This window comes from Neopsephotus bourkii, unplaced genomic scaffold (genome assembly GCF_033783945.1).
Source record: "Neopsephotus bourkii isolate Nb327-2 ecotype Australia unplaced genomic scaffold, CSIRO-AGI_Nbou_v1 NB_168, whole genome shotgun sequence".
Taxonomy (NCBI): Eukaryota; Metazoa; Chordata; class Aves; order Psittaciformes; family Psittacidae; genus Neopsephotus; species Neopsephotus bourkii.
In genome coordinates this window covers 9,447,491-9,467,107 of record NW_026900684.1, presented here as the reverse complement: position 1 = coordinate 9,467,107, position 19,617 = coordinate 9,447,491, and the positions used below count along the sequence as shown (strand labels likewise).

The window sequence follows — 19,617 nt, the reverse complement described above, 5'->3', positions numbered from 1 at the left end:
AAACTGTCTGCTTTGGCAAAGCCAAAAAATATTGTCTCAGAAAATGCTGCAGCATTTCAGTCCATTTTCCCTGCTTGCCTTCTAAGCTTGCAGCTCTGTTTTTGCCATGATTTGCACGCCATAGAATTAAGACCAGCCAAGGATGTACTTGTTGCATACTCCAGATTAGCTGATCGATTCCTGCCAGTACATAGGCCAAGAAAGGGAAAGGCAGGCAGGTAAATAATGTCCCCAGATCTCCTGGGCAAAGTTGATATTGGAGAGTATAAAGGCATTCAGGTTATACTACTTCATTCAAGTCTGTCAAGTCTGCAGTTTCCTAATGTAGGAGTGTATTGCTGCTTAGGAAGCACTTTGAAATGTTAGATACCTCCTTAAAGACTACTACCCCTTCTCATCTTTGACCACTGGACACCTTACCTCAAAGTGTAAAGGCATGAATTTGCAGGTGTGGAGGGCTCAGATATATTAAGAATAATATAATTTTTATTTTTAAAATAAAATATTTTAGAAATCTTTTTAAAATATCTTTAAAATATTTCAAAAGTTCAGTCTCGCACTAACAGCACATTAAATTAAAAACAATGCTTTACTAGATAAGGAAGAACTGATTGTACATAGAGAGGCCCCAGTCCTCAACTATCAAATGTTCTATCTGACTCTAACCCACACCATTTAGAACAGGAAACCCAGAAAAATCTGTTTCCTCCAGATCATGTAGACATAATGGTATACAAGCTAATTAATATTCTGGGTTTCAAACCGGCCTACTGGAATTCTCAAAGGCAAAATAAGACAAGAAAGCAAACAAAGCATTTCCTTTCTTTTCCAGAGAAAGATAAATAGGAACAGCTAAGCAAGCTCTGACAAGCTTTAAAATCTGATATGAAAATGGATTGTATTATACCACCTAAGGAGGATGCCAAAGTCATCAAATTGATAAGAATTGGTTGTTCCACTTAATAAACCCCTGTTTTATGAGGGAAAAAGTAATGGTGACTAGAAACTCTTTTAATCCAGAACTGATATGCTGTCTATGAAACTATAAGGTGATGGTTTAAAAAGCCTAACAACCATTTGCTAGATATTAAAGGAAGCAAAGCAAATCAACTCCCAAAGCTTTTTTCTTTTTTGATCTTGAGCCATTTGATTAGGAAACAACTCCCCGAGGTATGAAATCTGCAGGAAAATAGTGGAACAGGTCTCTGAAAGTTGGAGACCAAGTACTTTGGTATTACTTCCAACTTTGGCTTAAAAAGCAAACAAACTTGCTTGAAGTTTAGCATCCTTTCCCCTGTCTTTTTCCTAATTCAGCTGAGTACTTGGAAAGAATGCGCAAGACAGGTAGAATATGTTTTCTGTCTCTACAGAGGTGACTGTTGGTATGCAGCTTGCTAAAGCCAATGATACTTGTGATAAATTGATTTTGTTATTTTAGTATATCTACCAACTTCTGCTATCAGACAAGATGCAGTGTCCTGGTGGATTTTAATGCTTTTCTTTTAATCAAAAGAGTGATATATGGCAAAAGTTTGCTTTTTACCAGCTCCAGGTTTTTACCCTTTCATTGGCCACTAAGTAAAAGGGTGGTGCAGGATGTAAAAAAACTACACTGATCTCTGCTCGATTTAATGAGTAGAGTTTTAAAACTAATTTTACACAAATGTATCACTCCATTTCATTTTTGTGATATGTGAGTAGAGTTATGTATCAAACAACAGATATTAAAACCCTCGAATACTGCCAAAGAATACAAGTTATACAAGCGGGCATGTCACAGGCTGACTTTGTGACTCAAATCTTGGCAGCTGCCCTATAAACAAAGCTACTGAATTGGTTTGAATCTGTCTCATCTTAGCTTCTTATGCAGCTCACTTTCAATGATATGCTTTAAAGAATTACTAGAGAGTGAAAACTTGATCAAAATGCATGAATTACTAATCAGTTGAAAAATTAGAGTAGGCTTTAGAAATCCATTCACATTGGTCGTATTTCAGTCTCTGAGTTTCAATCAGACAAGAATGCATGCTAAATCAAAATGTATTCTTTCTGTATCTCTGTAATTTGCATTTCTGCTTTGGGACTCAGGCTGCAATTCCTGTACCACTGTTAGAATTTCTGATCAGCTACAAAAACTGATTTTGAATATCAAGCGAAAATTGAGGATCCAGGATCCAATGGAGTAAGCTGCTTTGTGGATGATTAGAGGCATGTTCACACATTCTGAGTCTTAAATTTACAAAAAATAATAGTGTGCAAGGGAAAAGGGTAAATAATTAGAAACCAATCACTGTGAATTTTCAGGTTAGACCTTTCATCAAAGTTATAGTGTTATACAGGTAGCTGAGTTCCAAGAAAGGGTAGTCATGCCGATTATTGTTATTTGCCAGCTTATAGAAGTTTATACTCCAGAGTGTATGGAGTGTATACTCCATTTATACTCCAGAGTGCAATACCACTGAGTATTAAGTATTCATATTTGTTGAGGATACCTCGGCTAGCATAAAATTTCCTACTTGATTGATAGCAAGCCACCTTAAGCAGATACCTGTAAATATTACAAATTTAGAATGATTGGTATACTATAGTGCTGGAGTCTTTTTAGGCAGATTTGTTCTAAACTGCACTTGTGACTATAGTCTCATTTTATGACAGTTTTTACTTTCTCTTTTCATTTCTTCTAGAATGTTGTTTGTTGGCTTCCAGAACTGGGGATTCAGTCACCTCTCCCTGGAGACAAGGGAAAGGGTATATTTGTGGTACATTTGGCATTTCATTTAGAAGTTGAATATGAGATCTCAGTTTATGTGTATTTTCAACTGCCATTGGTGAAACTTGGTGGTTTGTCACATGCTCTGGAGCAGGATTTACTGTTTGTTAGTGCCCAAGTCCATGCAAGTTAACACTTTTACCTTTTTTTTAAAGTTGTGCCGATCAGAAGCTGTGGCCCGATGCATTTGGAGATGAACTTCAGTTTTCTGGGATACACCAAAAATTACTTTTAACTGAATGTTTCTCTGGATATCCAGAATTTAAGGGAAGCTGGAGGTGAAGATCTAAGACTAAGAGAGCTAACAAAGCTGCTTTTCTCTAGAAGGCAGAGAGCCATGTCATGCAGTGGAGTTGGAGGCAGTGAGAAAATTGCAGCTTGTTTCTCTGGGGATTCTTATGTAGTTCTCGCCTTCCCTGACTACAAGTTCTGTCCAAAATGCTTAGTCCTCACAGGAAGATCTGGCAAAGTAGGAAAGCTCCACACCTTTAGGACCTGTATGCAGTTAATGCCTCACTGCTATATGCTGTCTCACAACTTTTTGTCTATGACACAGAGGTAGGATCTGATTCTGTTGACTTGTACACTGATTTCAGTCTCACTGAAGTTGATAGGTTCTAAGAATTTCCATGAAGCTGAGTGTGCATTTTCAAATATTATTTTACATACAGACATTTCTGCAAAATGACTAATGCTTCAGTGCTGAAGTTCCATTTAATTTTAGAACACAAATATTTTGGTGTAAATGTAGCACCAGTTCTTGAAATTTACAGAAATTAAACACGTTTAGTTTATTTAAACAACTGTGATTGCTTTTCAAATTATTATTAATTGAAAATTCAGTTTAAAAAGTCCAATATGTTTTTAGTCCCTGTGTCTGTCAAACAGGCCCCACAGATCTTTGTTGGCACCCTGTAATATTTTAATTTATACTCCTAGCATATTTTCATGGTAAAATGTTCTAAGAAACTCTCCTTGGAAGCAAACTCTCCTAAATCAAAACAACAGCAATAGTTTTGATAAGTGTCAGCTAATTTGTAAGCATTGCTGAGGGCAGTGTATTTAAAAAGCCTTACAAATGCAAAGCAGAAAAAAAGCTCCATAAAGGAACACTATATCTGTTTGAAGTGAAATTGCCAGAAGGATTTTGTACAAGGAAGCTGATTCACGTTTGTAAGAGCTGTTCCAGAATAAGTTGCAGAGATTTCAGTATTCTCTGCCCATCTGTGGGTCTTTCTTGAGAACTGCAGCATTCATGTGTATATGAGGTTAATTTTTTGTGGTCTTAATTGCAGAAATATGTCTTCAAGGTCAAACACTGTACAGGATTCTGAAATGTTAGTCATTTTTGTAAATAGGAATGGCTAGATGAGCTGAAATGCAACTATTTTTCTGAAGAGTGTTACATTCCTATGTTCCAAAAATATCTTTATTTCCTCTTCTCTTCTGTGGGTTTTGTTTGCAGCTGTGGGAAAGTGCGCTCAAAGTTCTCTTTGTGCTTTTCTTTTTGAAAGCAAGCAGAAGTGTGCTTAGTCTCATGTCCTCTAGTGGAGGGTTCAAACTGAGTAACTGAGAGCCTTATTTCCTATTCTTCTTTCTTTAGTTTCTCATGGTTGTGGCTGCTAGGAAAAGCTCTCACTGAAAAGATAAAAATGCTACTGAGATACCTGGAGCCACTTCTGCAGAGTGGAGCATCATGTGAGCTAATAGACTGGCCTTACAGTTTGTCTGAAGTCAGTGAAATGGGTAATGTCTTAAGTGAATGTGTTATTGGTGACTGCTGAAGAGGTACAGTTGTGTTTTCGTGCAGCTGGAGTGTAGTTCACTGCCGAAATGCCTGTGTTTAAGGTGGTCCAAAGGAAAGATGCAGAGAAGGCAGTGTCAAGATCAGAGTGATATGTAAGAGATTCAGAAGATATTTTGCATTCTTCTGGGCTGTCACTAAATAATTATCTCCTTCATGAGGCTAAATCTAGAGCCTTAAACCATCCAGAAAGCCTGGGCTAGATATCAGAGCAGTCACCAGATGATCATCGTGTCCTGTGTGGCTTCTCTTCTGTGTGAAAGCAAAAGGGCTGGGAATGCTGTGATGAACGTGAAAGCTGAAAAAGTGCTGTTCAGCAGCAAGAAATTAATTGTGCCTCTGTAGTGGTAATAGTCTGTAAGGTTTGCCCAGCAGATGCCAGCAGTGAATTAGCACAGAGCTTGTGGAAGAATAAAAAGAGCTGAATAAATAACTGCTTAAAGGATGCCTGCTTGAAATAAATTAAATATTTTTCATTAAGATTAATTTTTGCTCTGAAGATCCTTTTTTTTTTATCTTCTGAATTTTCGAGACTGTCTGTATACGAGTCAGGGAGCATTCAAGTTTAAGTTTCATCCAGTTCATAATAATGGCCTTCCACACAAACCATGGGGTTAAGTTACTTATTTTAAAGATGTTTTAGGTTTTACCTTTTTGCATCTTATATATTTTTACTTGACCTGTTCTCTTCCTGTTTACTGTCTCCTTCAGAGCATGAGCATAATTTTCTTATTTACTGTCCCTCTCAGTTTGAATTATAAATTTGACCTGACATTAAGCTGTTGCTTTTTGTACTGGAGGGATAAAAATTAATAATCTAAGTCATGTGGTATTATCCTTCACTTTCATTGAACCATCTGGACTTCTGGAGCTGAAAACTGTCAACATCTCTTGACACAAAGCAAATAGACTTAGCTAAAAGGGAAGTTCAAGCTGGAGAATCATCCTGTAGAAAGTTTCAACACTGGAGGAAGGAAATCATTATCTGTCAGAAGAGCCCCATCCTGCCCAAATGCCATTGCATTAGATAAATAATGCTGTTCCTTTAAAGATTAGGCTCACATTCAAGATTTCAGTGGAAGCCAGATTTTGGTTTCATTAAAGTTTATTTTTGGTTTGCTGCTTGAAAAGCTTGTGTTCCAAGCAAGAACAAGAAATCTAGGCTTTCATATCAGGACTTTCTTAATTTAAGGAAACTACAAGAAGGACTTGTTATGGCATGGATCTCCCCCTCAATAATTAAATTGATACACGTATGATTTTATAATACACATAATACAAGTCAATTCCAGATCCTTCCGAACTGTACAGGATATAGTGTGTTATCCACATAATTATGTTGATGACTATGGTTATGTACTTTTTTAAAAAGATTTCCTTAAATCAAGGGGTTAAATAATACAAATAAAGTAACAGTCATGTCTCAAAGTGGTTGAAATGCCTTATGATTTGGGCCCTATGACTTTATGTAGGATCATAAGCACGAAAAAATGGACGTCACTGGTAATATTTATTCTTTACTTATAAGAGTCCTATTTGAAACTGTAAGAATCCAGTGAAAAGTAAACTTGTATCACGAGATTGAATGTTCATTACAAATAATGATCATTATATAAGTCTAGATTATTACTTGTCATTTTATGTTCTTGGCAACAAGTGTATCTCATTTAAAATATTTATTTTTTCCTTTTGGCTGAGTTTCTTTACAAAACTGGAACAGTCCTCTTAAAAGCAATGATCTCCCAGGCAAAATAAATTACATCTTGGAAATATGTCAAGACTTTTAACTGAAGACAAAATTTCAGAACAATCTTTGCACAAAAGTGAAACTCGCTCTCTCCCTTTAACTCATCTTTTTACTTACTGCTTGTCTGGGTGTTTCTGTCTGTAAGTCAAACATATGCTCTTCTCTTGCTGTCTGGAAGACTTCCAAAGGTTGGGGGGAAGTCTTACAGGAAACCTTTCCAAAACATATTTAGGACTTGTTCTTCCTGTGAAGATAAAACCCTCAGATGTGTTTTAGTACAGACTAAATGAGACTGAAAAACTGTGATACTTGGTTTGGGGCTTTTTTTTTTTTTTTTTTTTTAATTAAAAGGTAGAAATTTGTTAGCTATTTTTCCTATTACAATTTGCTACTTTCTTGTTTCTTTCAGTGAGTTCCACATGTGCTAATAATTTGAGATTTATCTTAGTAAAAATGCTTATTTGATCAAACAAGCATGTATTGCATTCTAAGACTTCGTTATCGGATTATCATATGGAAGAGAATGCAGTATCTGCTGTTCATGAAGTTTTCTGTAATGCTTTGATTTGAAAATGAGGCTTTGAGTTGCAAAACTAATTCAGAAGACCTATATATACAAGAAAGATATGGATTTAATTCTTTCCCAGTAGGCTTAGATTTTTCCAGGTGTCCCGGAGTCTAATTACGTATTTTATTAATTTGATTTTGTCTTGTGTAATTATCAATATACCACATAAATGGAATCCATTCTTAGAATACTGCCAATTCAAGAATTAGATTTTTGTACTGGTGCAACACCATGAGTTATTTGTGCAATGTCTAAAGTGATTGGCTGTAATTAACTCTAAATGTATTTGTTTTTCTTCCTTCAGAGAGCATACACCAGACAGGTCTGTTATTACTGACATTATTATGTATTTTTTCATTGATCCCTTGGAAAACTCAACCCTCCCTGTTTAACAGATATTTCTTTTGGGGCAGCAAGGAGTAACAAACAACAAGCATTCAAGGCAACAATGTATCATCAACATACATACTGACATTTACATTCTCATTGTTATTTGAAGTATGTTAAGAGAAGCTTCAGAGTTACTAATTTAGTGTGGTGTTTGCTAGTTACCATGGTTTGCGTATATTGTCGTCATTATAAAACCTTTCCTTGTTTATAAACTACATTGAAATGCTGCCTAACAAAGAGAAGAGGTAGATAATTATCAATGCTAGAACCTAACTAAAGCAGCATGCTGACTTTAAGTTTACATCATTTTTTCTGTCATGTATTAGGAAAAGCTCTGATTTTAATGAGACGAAAGTAGAAATTGATACAATCAAATTACAGAGTAGTTTTTAGTCCACAGGGATATACAGATGCTTTCAGGGATACCAGTGGTGTAGCTAGCATCTTGTATACATTCAAGATAGGCATTAAAAATAGTGTTAACATCATGAGAAATAGAGGTGGGGGAGAATGATGAGTAATTAATGGTATGTTTGTCTGCTTCTTTTCTTTTCTCCACAGTCTTACTACTCCCTGACTTCCATAGCAGGTAAATATGAGTGACTCCTCTTTTTCAGTTACAATGCTGAAAAAAACAGTGCTCCTGTGAGTGAAATTGAAGTTAGTACTCTTAAGGAGGATAAATATTAAACGTTGACAGCTTTCCCAGGAATTATTAAATCTTGTTATGCTATAAGGCTAAATAAATTACCATGTAAATTTATTTTTCCCAAGCACGTAACCCATAGAGTATCAAGGTTTATTTCATAAATGTAGCTGGGGATTGACCGGGATTCAGAAGGTCCAGTGATGTTCAGGAGGTAGAAGCTCATTTTTTATTTTCATTGCCACTATATGACGTGTTGCATCTAAGAATATGTATCATGATACAAAAATGGGCATATGGTGAATATGAAAAAATCAGATAATTCAGCATTTAATTGAGGTTTTAATCAATCAAGGCAAGAAATTAGATTTAAAGTTTTATAAAATCAGATTTAATGAGTAAGTAGACATTTCAGTCAATGCCAAAGTATTCATCCTTGTATATACAGAAAGAGAAAATTCATATGTGTATATCTATAAAAGAAAACAAAAACATTACTGAACTGTTTTATAAATAGCTAAAATCTAAGAAGATAAAAATCTGTAATATTTTTGCGTCATGCAACACAGTCAGTTGCATATATAAAGGAGGAAAGAAAATTTTGCCCTGTGTTCTGTTTTAGATTTCATAAGAAAAAGTAAATTCTTAACTCATAGGTATATTTGTGTTCTAGATTCCTGAACTGAATCCCAGTTTGAAGAATTAGGGAAGAGATTCAGAGCAGGCCTGTGGAGAAGGACTTGGGGGTGCTGGTTGATGAGAAAATGAACGTGAGCTGGCAGTGTGCGCTTGCAGCCCAGAAAGCCAACCGTATCCTGGGCTGCATCAAAAGGAGTGTGACCAACAGGTTGAAGGAGGTGATCCTCCCCCTTTACTCTGCTCTTGTGAGACCTCACTTGGAGTATTGTGTGCAGTTCTGCTGTCCTCAACGTAAAAAGGACATGGAACTGTTGGAGCAAGTCCAGAGGGGGGCCACGAGAATGATCAGGGGACTGGAGCACCTCCCATATGAAGAAAGGCTGAGAAAGTTGGAGCTGTTCAGCCTGGAGAAGAGAAGGCTGCGTGGAGACCTCATAGCAGCCTTCCAGTACCTGAAGGGGGCCTATAGGGATGCTGGGAAGGGACTCTTCATTAGGGACTGTAGTGACAGGACAAGGGGTAATGGGTTAAAACTTAAACAGGGGAAGTTTAGATTGGATATAAGGAGGAAATTCTTTCCTGTTAGGATGGTGAGGCACTGGAATAGGTTGCCCAGGGAGGTTGTGAATGCTCCATCCCTCGCAGTGTTCAAGGCCAGGTTGAACGAGGCCTTGGGTGATATGGTTTAGAGTGAGGTGTCCCTGCCCATGGCAGGCGGGGTTGGAACTTGATGATCTTCAGGTCCTTTCCAACCCTAACTATTCTATGATTCTGTGAATTCAATCCATAAATAAGTAGACACTTAAGAGAGTGAAAAGAATTATATGAAGTAAGTCAAGTCCACCAAAATATGCTTGGAGTATGTAGATCAGAACTACCAGAGGGAAAAAAACTGGCCCCTATTATTATATAATAAAAAAATCTTCAGAGCAGTGTGTTTATTCTACTGAATAAATACTATTATTAGTGCTTATGGTATTAAAATAAGATGTTAACATCTGCCCACACCAGATTTTATTGTCCATCTCTTTGTTATTAGGATGTGAACATTTGAACAGTCACTGCTCTAGATACAGCACTAACCATTTTTTCCCAAAAATTACTCTTCAAAATTTTTTGTATTTAAGAAAAGACCAAAATAATCAGCGTGAACCAATTATTTATCTCTTTGATGTAAAAGGTGTTTGGCTGTATTGTTGAAAATGAATCCCTTGGGATGCTGTAATCTTCATAACTTCTCCATTTAGAGTATCATCTTCAATAATTGTTATCAGTCCCTCAGCTATTCTTGATGGGCTGAAAAAAAAAAAGTAAATCATTATTTGAGAATAGAACATGTAATAGAACATATGAAAAGGACAAGTATAGAAACTCAATGTAAATCTCTATGTCCTGAAAATTAAATAAACTTGTATTTGAACAAATTTATTTTCAAGTCAAGCAGAGGTGGTGAATTTCAGGAGATAAATTCAATCTTATCAATCAGGACTTAAAGTTTAAAACAGCAGCAGCTTTGCAAATTGTCGTTTGCTCTAGTTACTGCTAAATCCCTGTGGACATCCAGCTGCCTTTTGAATCCTATTAAAGTTTTCTCTTTCAGGGCAGTGGACAGAAGTAATCCTCACACAATCCTCTGCAGCTCTTTGATGTTGATTTATCCTGTTCCTGTACTGGGACTGACATGCAAATTAGCATAAGGAGAATTTCCTCACATGCTGTTTGCTGTGATTAATAGGTGCAATATACTTCACATATGAAAAAAGCGTGGGTGAAATAACACAACCGTACAATTTCCTTTGTGCAGAAGTATCTGAGCACCTAATTGTTAGAGACTGAGAAAGTGTTTAAAAAAATACTCCTTTATACTACTGTTCTTGTTCTCACACGTTTTCCTGGCTGTCTGGTTTTGGCCTTTGTTTGCAGTACCATAATGGGCTGGGTAACTCTGATCCAATTCATCATTGTTGCTACTATCCTCTTGTGAGCCTAGTCCAGCTTTCTAAGTTCTTGGTCAGATTTCTATCTTGGGTCACTTTTTTTCATTTAAATTTTGTGGAAATTCAATAGAAATTATATACCCTGTATCTCACAACAAGTTTGGTTAAATGAAATTCTGGAAGTACACCAAGGGCTATTAAAAACTAAACCCACCACCTTTAACTTTTGAATTTGATCTGCACTTTGCTGAGAAATAGGAATGCGTAAATGGAAGCATCGCTATGTAGACAGTACTCTTAAAATAGCCTTAGATATCTATAATTTGTATAGAGAACATTTGTGTAGAGAACACATTTGATAGGCTTTTTTCTGAAGCAGTGTTTCCTTTTATTTTCAGTTTGCTGAAATTGTAATTTTGTCTGCTTGTTCTTCATTAACAAAGGGCAAAAAAACCACTGTATCTGACTTGACTTACTCCATCACACCATAGAATCGCATCATATTTTTGATCTCATCCTTATATGAATAATATTGTCCCATATTCTCTTCTTTATCTATTGACTGAAGAATTGGTGTGTTGACGAATCCTGGACAAATTGTGTTGAGTCTTACACCGTAGTTTTCCATATTAGCAGCTAACTAGGAAAAAAAAAACCCAACAAGTTAAGCATTTGTCATCAACATTTTAAACCAGCATCGTGTAAGGAATTTTTCAAAGAATGATACTTACCACTAAGTACTTTCAGCCCTTGCCTAGTAAGCAAATCTTGTTTCAACAACAAAGTTTGAAGCATGTTTTCTCTAGTAATGTACTAGATTACTAGGAAAAAGAAAACCTGTTTTGCTTGGAATTTTGGAAGAAATCAACACTCTTCTTCCTATGCAGCTGTTTTGGGTTTGTTTTGGTTTTGTTTTTTTTTTTGGCTTGGGTGTTTTGAGTTTTTCTGTTGTTGTTGTTTGGGTTTTTTTTGCCCTAATATTTTTGTTATTATTTTGTTATTAGTGCTATTGGCATGTCATTAACAGTATTCTGTGGCGATGATATAAATCTGTTAAGCAAAACGAAGTAAAAAAAACAATAAAAATCTTCAGAATGTATGCTTCCACTCTTATAAAAACTTTCTTATTGGAAGAAAACTATCTGAAATCAAATTAAAAAAAGACTATCAAAAAACCAAACTAAAAAAACAAATCACTTAAACAGAAATAGCATTTGGCCTGTAACCCAAGAACTGTGATGATGAACCTTTCTGGCTGCTCTATTGTCCATGCGAAGGGACAAATCTATCACTGAGCATCTCCACAGGAAAGTCCCTGTAAACTCCAGGAAAGAGGCAGCAGGATTGTTTTTTTCAGGAAGCACTTCAGGAACATGATGAAAGCAAGCAGCACAAATTGTTCTAGGAATGGTGGAACACTTCATTTGTGGTGCTACCAATGCATGTGTATTGCAAAGAAGTCTGATCAGCATCCAGGCATATGTTGAATGCTGGATGAACAGCGATGGCACAGAACTTACAAATTAGACATGATACATCCAAGATAAATCATAACAAGTGTTCAGCACTGAGTTCTATTTATTTTAACACTTAACAGGAATCTTTTCTGGTATTGCATAAATCACATCATTTTCATTATATTGTAGCCTGCCCTTTTGGTCTGGAGGAGAAAAGAAACTGAAGTTCTAGATGTTTTCTATCATACCTGCCCAGCGTTAGGCTGTACTGCCTTTCCTGGTAAATACAGTGATTTGCTATGTTTATTATTCTTTTTCTCATCGACATTATCATGTTCCATAGAGACAGCAATTACTCTAATTTTCTAGCAGACCCTTTATTTTTGAACTTAGATGGTGGTGTTTATTTTATAATGAGAAAACAAAAATAGAAAACTAAGTTCTGGGTTCATGATCTGGCTAATGTATTGTATGCAACACTTATCCATTCTAATGTGTTTAGGTTAAACTAAAAAAGAATCTATTAGGATGGGGGTAGGGGCATAAAATATGGCTAAACCATCCAAATGATCATTTTGGTTAGTTTATTCTTTAAATTAGATTGGAAATCTTATATAAGTAGGCTATTTTTAAGCTTAGTCTGTGAAAGTGTAGTCATATTTGCTCCCTCCAGGTTATTTTATCATCCTGCTTGTTTAAATTAACTAGAAAGTTATGGAGTCAGAGGCTAAGGCTTACTGTATGATCATATAACATTAAACATGTCCCATCCTGAATATGTCATGTTGCATTTTCACTGCTTTAAGAGTTGGTATGAATAAATAATGGTAAACATTTTTGATTTCAAGTTATTTTCTCTACGTTCTAGCACCTATTTCTCATTAAAAAGTCATTGACCTGACTTAGAAATACGGAAGCCAAAATGTTAGATGACCGGCATAGAGTTATGAAAAAATATTTTTAAAACTTGGATTAGACTTTGACTTTTGGGCTCCTCCCATTGTCCTTAAATTACTTTGCAACATCTTTTCTCCATGTTCTCAGAATCTCAGATCAGTCATAAACACATAGGACTGACTTATTTTATCTTTGTGAAAGGAAGGAACCTCCTCTGCTTCAGATATTTAATTTTCTTTAAGTAAATTAGTTCCAGTTGTGTGACAATAGAGAGGGAACATGAGAAGCTTAGCAAGGCTGCTGGTACTGTTTCCAAAAACACATACTTACTGCTATTGACCGTGTGAATCCAATTACACCATGCTTTGTAGCACAATACACAGGTTGAAATGCAGCAGGCATGAGTCCTTTAAAATAAAAAGGTAGCTGAATAAAGATGCTGGGTACTCCTACATATGATTACCTTAAACACACATATAGGTCTATACTGTACAAAATAAGTGATGGATTTAGAGATGCAACAAAATAGATTAGTTGCAATTTTCAAATTATATTTTGTAATCTGAGGTAGGCTGAGAAAAGATATGAGAAGGATAAAAATGTGAAGAGGCCAAAGAAGTGTAATAAAAAAGTAACGTTTTAGAGGAAAAGTTATATCTATAAAGTATGACTTAAAATTGAGGACAGAATCTGGAAGAAATCTCAAGGATGAGATTTTTGAACCTTCTTTGAATCTGTAAAGCACTTAAAGTATGTTAAGTTTTTTATATAAACTTTGATTGCTGACACCCTAGGTGCTGCTATGTAAACTAAACACCTGCAGTCATTTACAGTGAATTCAGGGAGGAAGTGTGGAAAAAGGTAAGGGAAATAGCAAAATCCATTTTAAGTACTGTAACTGCTTTAATTTTATCTTTGCAATATATCAAAACATAATGTCTGACTTAAAGCCCTTTCTTATATTGGTTTTGCGGAATAGTTACAAAACTCAGCCTCAGATAAACCTTTTCCCCTCACTCTAATGCGAGAGATGAGAATAAGTATGCTGCACAGCTGACTGAAGCACAGTCAGCTGGTAATCTACCCATGCAGTACTGTTACTGCTTATTTATTTGATCATGTCCTTAATACTGTAACAAATACACCACACTTCTGCATAGTGGGTTTTGCACTAGGGAGCAACTATAAATAAAAGTAATTCAGACTTGATGCACTACCCGAGGCATTGTAAATGTTATTTTACTTACAAGAATACTCTGATAATCTTTCGTAAGTGATAGTTTTTTCGGTTTTGTTTTGTTTTGTTTTAACGAGAGTAATATTAAATAGGAAAGTTGTTTTGCAATAAACAAATGGAAAAAGCACTGAGAAGTGAATGTGGAACCTCAATGCAGGGAGAGTATAGATATAAGTAAGTAAACACTGAATGGAATGGCAAGATGAAGGCTTCAGGTAGCGAGCATAAAGAAATGAAAGCAGAGATGTGGATAGAAAAGCTTTTTGAAGCATTATCTAGATTGAATTAGGTTGGCTTAAAAAGATTTCATGTTATGGTACTTCCTACAATGGGCTCTGTTCAATGAAAAAACAAGATGAAGATTTTTCAGGGGGGAACAGGAAAAAGGTAACAATGCTGGGTAATATCATTGCCATCTTTTATAAGGAAAAGGAAAAACAAAATAAAGAAATGACTGCTAATATTTTGAACCTTTATGGTGGGAGTGGGACAGCATAAAATTGTTATTTGTAGTGGAGAAAGGAGAAAAAACAGAGGTATTGGAGGAAAATTAAGACCTTAATTCCAGTAAGACGGAGTTTGATGTCAAAAAGCTGGTCAAGAGCAGATGACAGACCATGAGGAGAAGACAGACCATGAGTGTATATAAACTTCTGCCCATTATGCCAACAATTTCCATGACAGAGTGACAGCTGAACTGGACTACATGAATACTGTAGTTACACCTGAAATCTAAGGTATTGTGAATAGGAAATCACAACCTGTCATAAAATTAGAGGATAAAATTTGTCTGCATTCCTGAATGCGGCATTGTAAAACTGGATACCAGTTTTGATGCATTAATGTTTGATTCTAATGGTAGTCATCCCAATTAATATCTCAGATATGTTTTTTCATTCTTCATGTTTAATATCTTTAAGTGATATAATGAAGAAGGAGTGTGCCTTACCTCAGTGGAGATGAAGAATATATTACCCATCTTTAAAACTGGATTTGCCAGAAAAGTTATGGATGCCAGACACCTGCATGGGCTCTTTGCTCTGGAATACATTTTGTCTGAAGGAAAAAACTTTCTAAGACAGCACAAAGCCCTAATTACAACCCTGACAGCTTCAAGATTTTATCTTGGTTTAAATGCTATACTGGTGATCCAGTGACAGCAACACTGTTATTAGCACTGTTAAATGCTAAGTAACTTAATTTAATGGCTGGTTGGTCTCTTAAACTTGTGTTTACCTGCTTAGCTGGATTAATGTGTTATGTTTCTGCTTGAGAACTTGCTTTGTGAAAGTGGCTTTGTGTTGTCTTCTGTAGGTTGTCATGGCAATATAGGCTTAATATTCCACTATTTGGTGACTTTTGGTAATCATCACCGTTCTTCAAATAACTGAAAACCTTGGAATATTAGCACATTAGAAGTATTATGATAGTAATTTTTAAAACTCCTGAATAGTTTTACATGTTTTAAATAAATAAACCAAACAATCCCAATGAGGCTGCTGCTGACAGACGTCCAGAAGACAAACTACTGGGGAACACAGGGGAGGAATTTAGAGGTTTTGTTTTGTTTTGTTTTAAACACAGACAAATTACTTGTTACTTGAGAGGAAAGAGAAACAAAGTCAAGGAATAAACAAAGGAAGGGTACAGCTCACAATGATGAAGTGGAATAAAGTTCAAAGACTTACACTTAAATGTCAAAAGACAGCAGGAATAACTAAGCAGGAAGGGAGGAACAAGTAATTTATATATTTTTTAATCAAAGCATTAAAACCAGTTACTTTTTGACACTTACTTTTGCTAAAGTGGAGAACCAAGAAAAAAAACACTAATTGACTCACTTTGAGCCAAAGCAGTGACAATGAAGACTAGTCCTAACATTCCTCACCCAAAACAATGACAGTCCTGTCTCACTTTTGTTCCTGAGTTCAGTACACAAAGCCATGGCGCGGGATTTCCAGCTCTGAGCCTTTTCGCATCCCTGGGAAGAGCTGAACCTCTCTCTCTGTTAGTGGTGTGTCCTAGGGATTCTGCTAGCAAGTATTTTGGGATGAATCTTGTGACATGGAGCCTGCTCTGCCTATGCATTTATTCAACCGGTGAGCAAGGATGAGTTCATAGCATATTAATTAGGGCTTTCATTTGTTAAAAAAATTTGGATTCTGTTTGCTTCTCCATGAAGATTCAATTATCTTACACAAAGTGGAACAGCAATAAAACAGACTGGAGAGCATTGTGCACAAAATAACAGTGGGGGGAGGGGGATGGTGTTCATATGGACGGTCATGAAGCTGTATGTCCCTGGAAAGTGGTAGTGTGCTTCTCAATCTCCCATAGTAAGTAGAGGCAACAATGCTGCATCACTGAACGTGAAAGGGGACAGGGAGGTTCCTTCTCCCTTGACATGATCTTCATTGAGAACTAATTGGTGAACTGCAAATAATTTCATGATGACTGGAGGTACTGAAGGTGCTCTTCGGTTTATGAAAATAAGGTAAACGTGGGCCAGTGTCAGCTGTGCTCTTTTCTATTTTTGTCAGTTCCTGGCAGGCTCACAGAGACTAGCCCCTGGTTATACTCTGGTCCTCTTATCAAGACCACCGTACCATTTAAGACGTCGTGTCAGGCTTCTCACTACAGGTTCTTCTTTATCATGGTCAATAATTTCAAATCCACAGCTTGAGAAATTAGTATTGGAGGTGGAGAATGGTATCAATAAGCTCGTTTTTATCAGTAAGCTTTGTTGAAACCAGAATATTCTTTCAGTCCACTGAAGAGCTTTGATAAATACAGAATTAATAATTTTTCCCCAGGCATGGTGTCCCACATGTTGCCCTCAGAGATTTGAATAAGTCTCTTTCTTTAAATAAGATTTATTAGGTTTTAGATGATGACCTTTCTACCCTGTATATGCTCCATGGTTGCACTGTTAGGCAGCTTGAGACAAATGTAATGTCTGTAAACAGAAATAGTATATTTAAATTTCATTAATTGTTGGAAGAGTGTACTTCATGTTGCATGAGTATGGCACACAGAATGAAGAACCATAGTCTGTTTTCTAACTTGGCTGTTGATTTCCTGGAGGCTTTGGATTCATCAGAAAACACTGCTTCTACACTATGATTTTGCAGTGATTAGGCTCTATTCCCAGTTATACTTTAGAAAAATATATTCACTGTAAAAACATTTAAATATTCCATTAAATATTTAAATGTTCTCTCACTAATGTGATGAATATCAGTGCCAAATAGCATCCTAAAATTCTAAATTTTTCCTTGTTTATGAAAGAGATATATGAAAATGCTGGAAAGGTTTGGTTAACTGATGGAACTTATTTAAAAGCAAACCAAAACTGTGCTTTCCTCTGTCCTGAAAAATATTGCCAAATTAATTTGTTTTCTGTATTAGATTTGGTTTATAAAATATACTTATCAAAGCCTATTGCAAAACATAGAATACTTATAAGGAACATCACAAGATTTAACTGTATTTATTTAAATAAAATGTGTTTCCAAACCACATTACAGAAATCTCCTCTGTTGCCCTTAAGCAAAAGCCTGGATACAGAGTATGGAATATGCTTACAATGTTCTTTAAAGGAGAAACCTGCTTTTGAAGAAGCGGATATGTAACTAGAGAAAGCAGCTCGGAGCATGATAGTCCTACAGAGCGATGACAGAATTGATTAAAGGGGTTTGTATATCATACTCTATTCTTAAGAACAGGGAGGCGTACAAGATCATGTTCACTGTGTCAGTTTTATACTGCTGTGATCTGTGTCAAAACAAAGGAGACACAGAAATCCTTGCAAAAATTTTAAGCTGTGTCATTTCTAGGAATTTATTTTTAACATGAACTGAAGTCTCAAGGGAATAATTTCTACATTTCCTAACCTCATTTCTGTGGATACTGCTCGGGATCCTCCTTTTTACGAAGGTTGGGAGGTGGGGGAATGGACACCAGAAGCTTTCACATGATGCTGAGCTAAAGGCCCCAGCTATATAGCCATTTATACCTTTACTCCACTGTATCACTGTGATAAGGTCTTGCCTTTACTCAATGATGTTAACCACATGCTTAGCTCTGTTCTTGTAATATATATAGAACCAGGTCCTAAAGAAGACTGCTTGCTGTGAGGGGTACATTAAGTATTTCTTTTGCCTGAAGCTTTCCATAGGAGGAGGACAAATGGCTGCTTGTGAAGCCCGAGTACTTGAAACTGAGTGCAATCAAACTGCAGATATGGCTCTACAACAGGAAGTTATCCAGATACACTACACATGGAACAACCTCTCAAAAAACCTAGTGTGATCTTATATTAAGAGTTGTTCCAATTTTTAAGACACCTATGAATACTTCGATTTGATTTTACCTGCTAGAATCCAGACAGATACAAATTCAGTTTTACAGAATACCTTCTTGAAAACATGAAAGCTATCAAAAGCACATGCATACACGAGTTCTTTTCCCCTTTACTTACTAGAAGTATACAGGTACCAGCCACCAAAAGGTAAGAGACTAAGTTAAACTTAATCATGTAAATAATCTCATTTAGTTTTATGTGCTTTTTTCTGCTGGTTGTAAGTATTCTGTTAAAAGTAAAATTAATGTGCAGCTTCCTACTGGAGAAATTTTAAGTCATTTTACTCTTTGAATTTGAAATGGAGTTTACTACAATGCAAAAACCTGTGGTCATTGGCATTATCTTTTATGAGGAAAAGTTGGCAGTAATGTACATTTCCCATTATCTCAGCTGTTTAGCAGCATGACTTCCTCTTGAAATGAATGCACAAATTTCCATAAAATAAAGACATTTTTATAGCTTTGAGATGCAGTGGGTTAGGAGTTGGGTGCTTGCTGCATGTGCTCGCATATTTCTCTCCCTTTCTTGATTAGTCCTGTCTTGTGGAGACACTGAAGGGGGGAAAATTCAGTACTGGAAAGGGTTGACGCTCTGGCCTCCATCCAGCTGAATGAACAATTTAAGCATCCACTTCATAGGAAGTATTTAAGTAATTCTGTGGCAGTTTGGAAATAATACAAACCAGTAAGGCATAATTCTGTCCCCAGTTGAAATCATTGGCAAAATTCCCATGGTGAAGAACTGGAAACTAATTAATGTGTAAAGCAAATATACTGAATGTTATGTAAGCACTAAATATAACTCTTCTTGCGCTTCTGCAGGACACTAGAATATTTGCTGTCTGCAAACTGTATCTCATAAAAATCTTATAGAGAACTTGGAATGGGGGAATCAAAACCACTCAAAAGTTTAATGATCAACAGAAGCTAGCTCTGAGAAAACACTCAAAAGTAACGTTAAGCAAGCTAATGGCAGGTTTTATTTTATATATAGAATAAAATGCAAGACTTATACCTTCAGATTGAAAAGAAGAATTAGAGTCACAAAGCACAAACTGTAGCAAATAAATAAACTATTCAAAATAGTGTATGTCAGCTTTTATAATGTGCTTTTCTTTATGACCTTGGAAACAATTGCTAAATACAAGCCATGTGAAAAGAAA

At 36.0% G+C, this 19,617-nt stretch overlaps 1 protein-coding gene across 3 annotated transcripts in view; it reads right to left on the bottom strand.

Moving 5' to 3' along the window:
* Positions 1–8,239: 8,239 nt before the first annotated feature.
* HPGD (15-hydroxyprostaglandin dehydrogenase) overlaps positions 8,240–19,617 on the bottom strand; it is a 28,048-nt gene continuing 16,670 nt past the window's right edge. For 2 of the 3 annotated variants that reach the window (XM_061372450.1, XM_061372459.1), the window contains 4 exons: positions 13,186–13,262; positions 10,978–11,141; positions 9,367–9,860; positions 8,240–8,651 (listed from right to left, as the gene is read on the bottom strand). In XM_061372450.1, coding sequence (XP_061228434.1) covers positions 9,725–9,860; positions 10,978–11,141; positions 13,186–13,262 — 377 coding nt within the window. In that variant the 3' untranslated portion in view covers positions 8,240–8,651; positions 9,367–9,724. Of the gene's footprint in view, positions 8,652–9,366; positions 9,861–10,977; positions 11,142–13,185; positions 13,263–19,617 lie in introns of those variants that run through there. The other variant, XM_061372468.1, reaches the window with a different exon arrangement.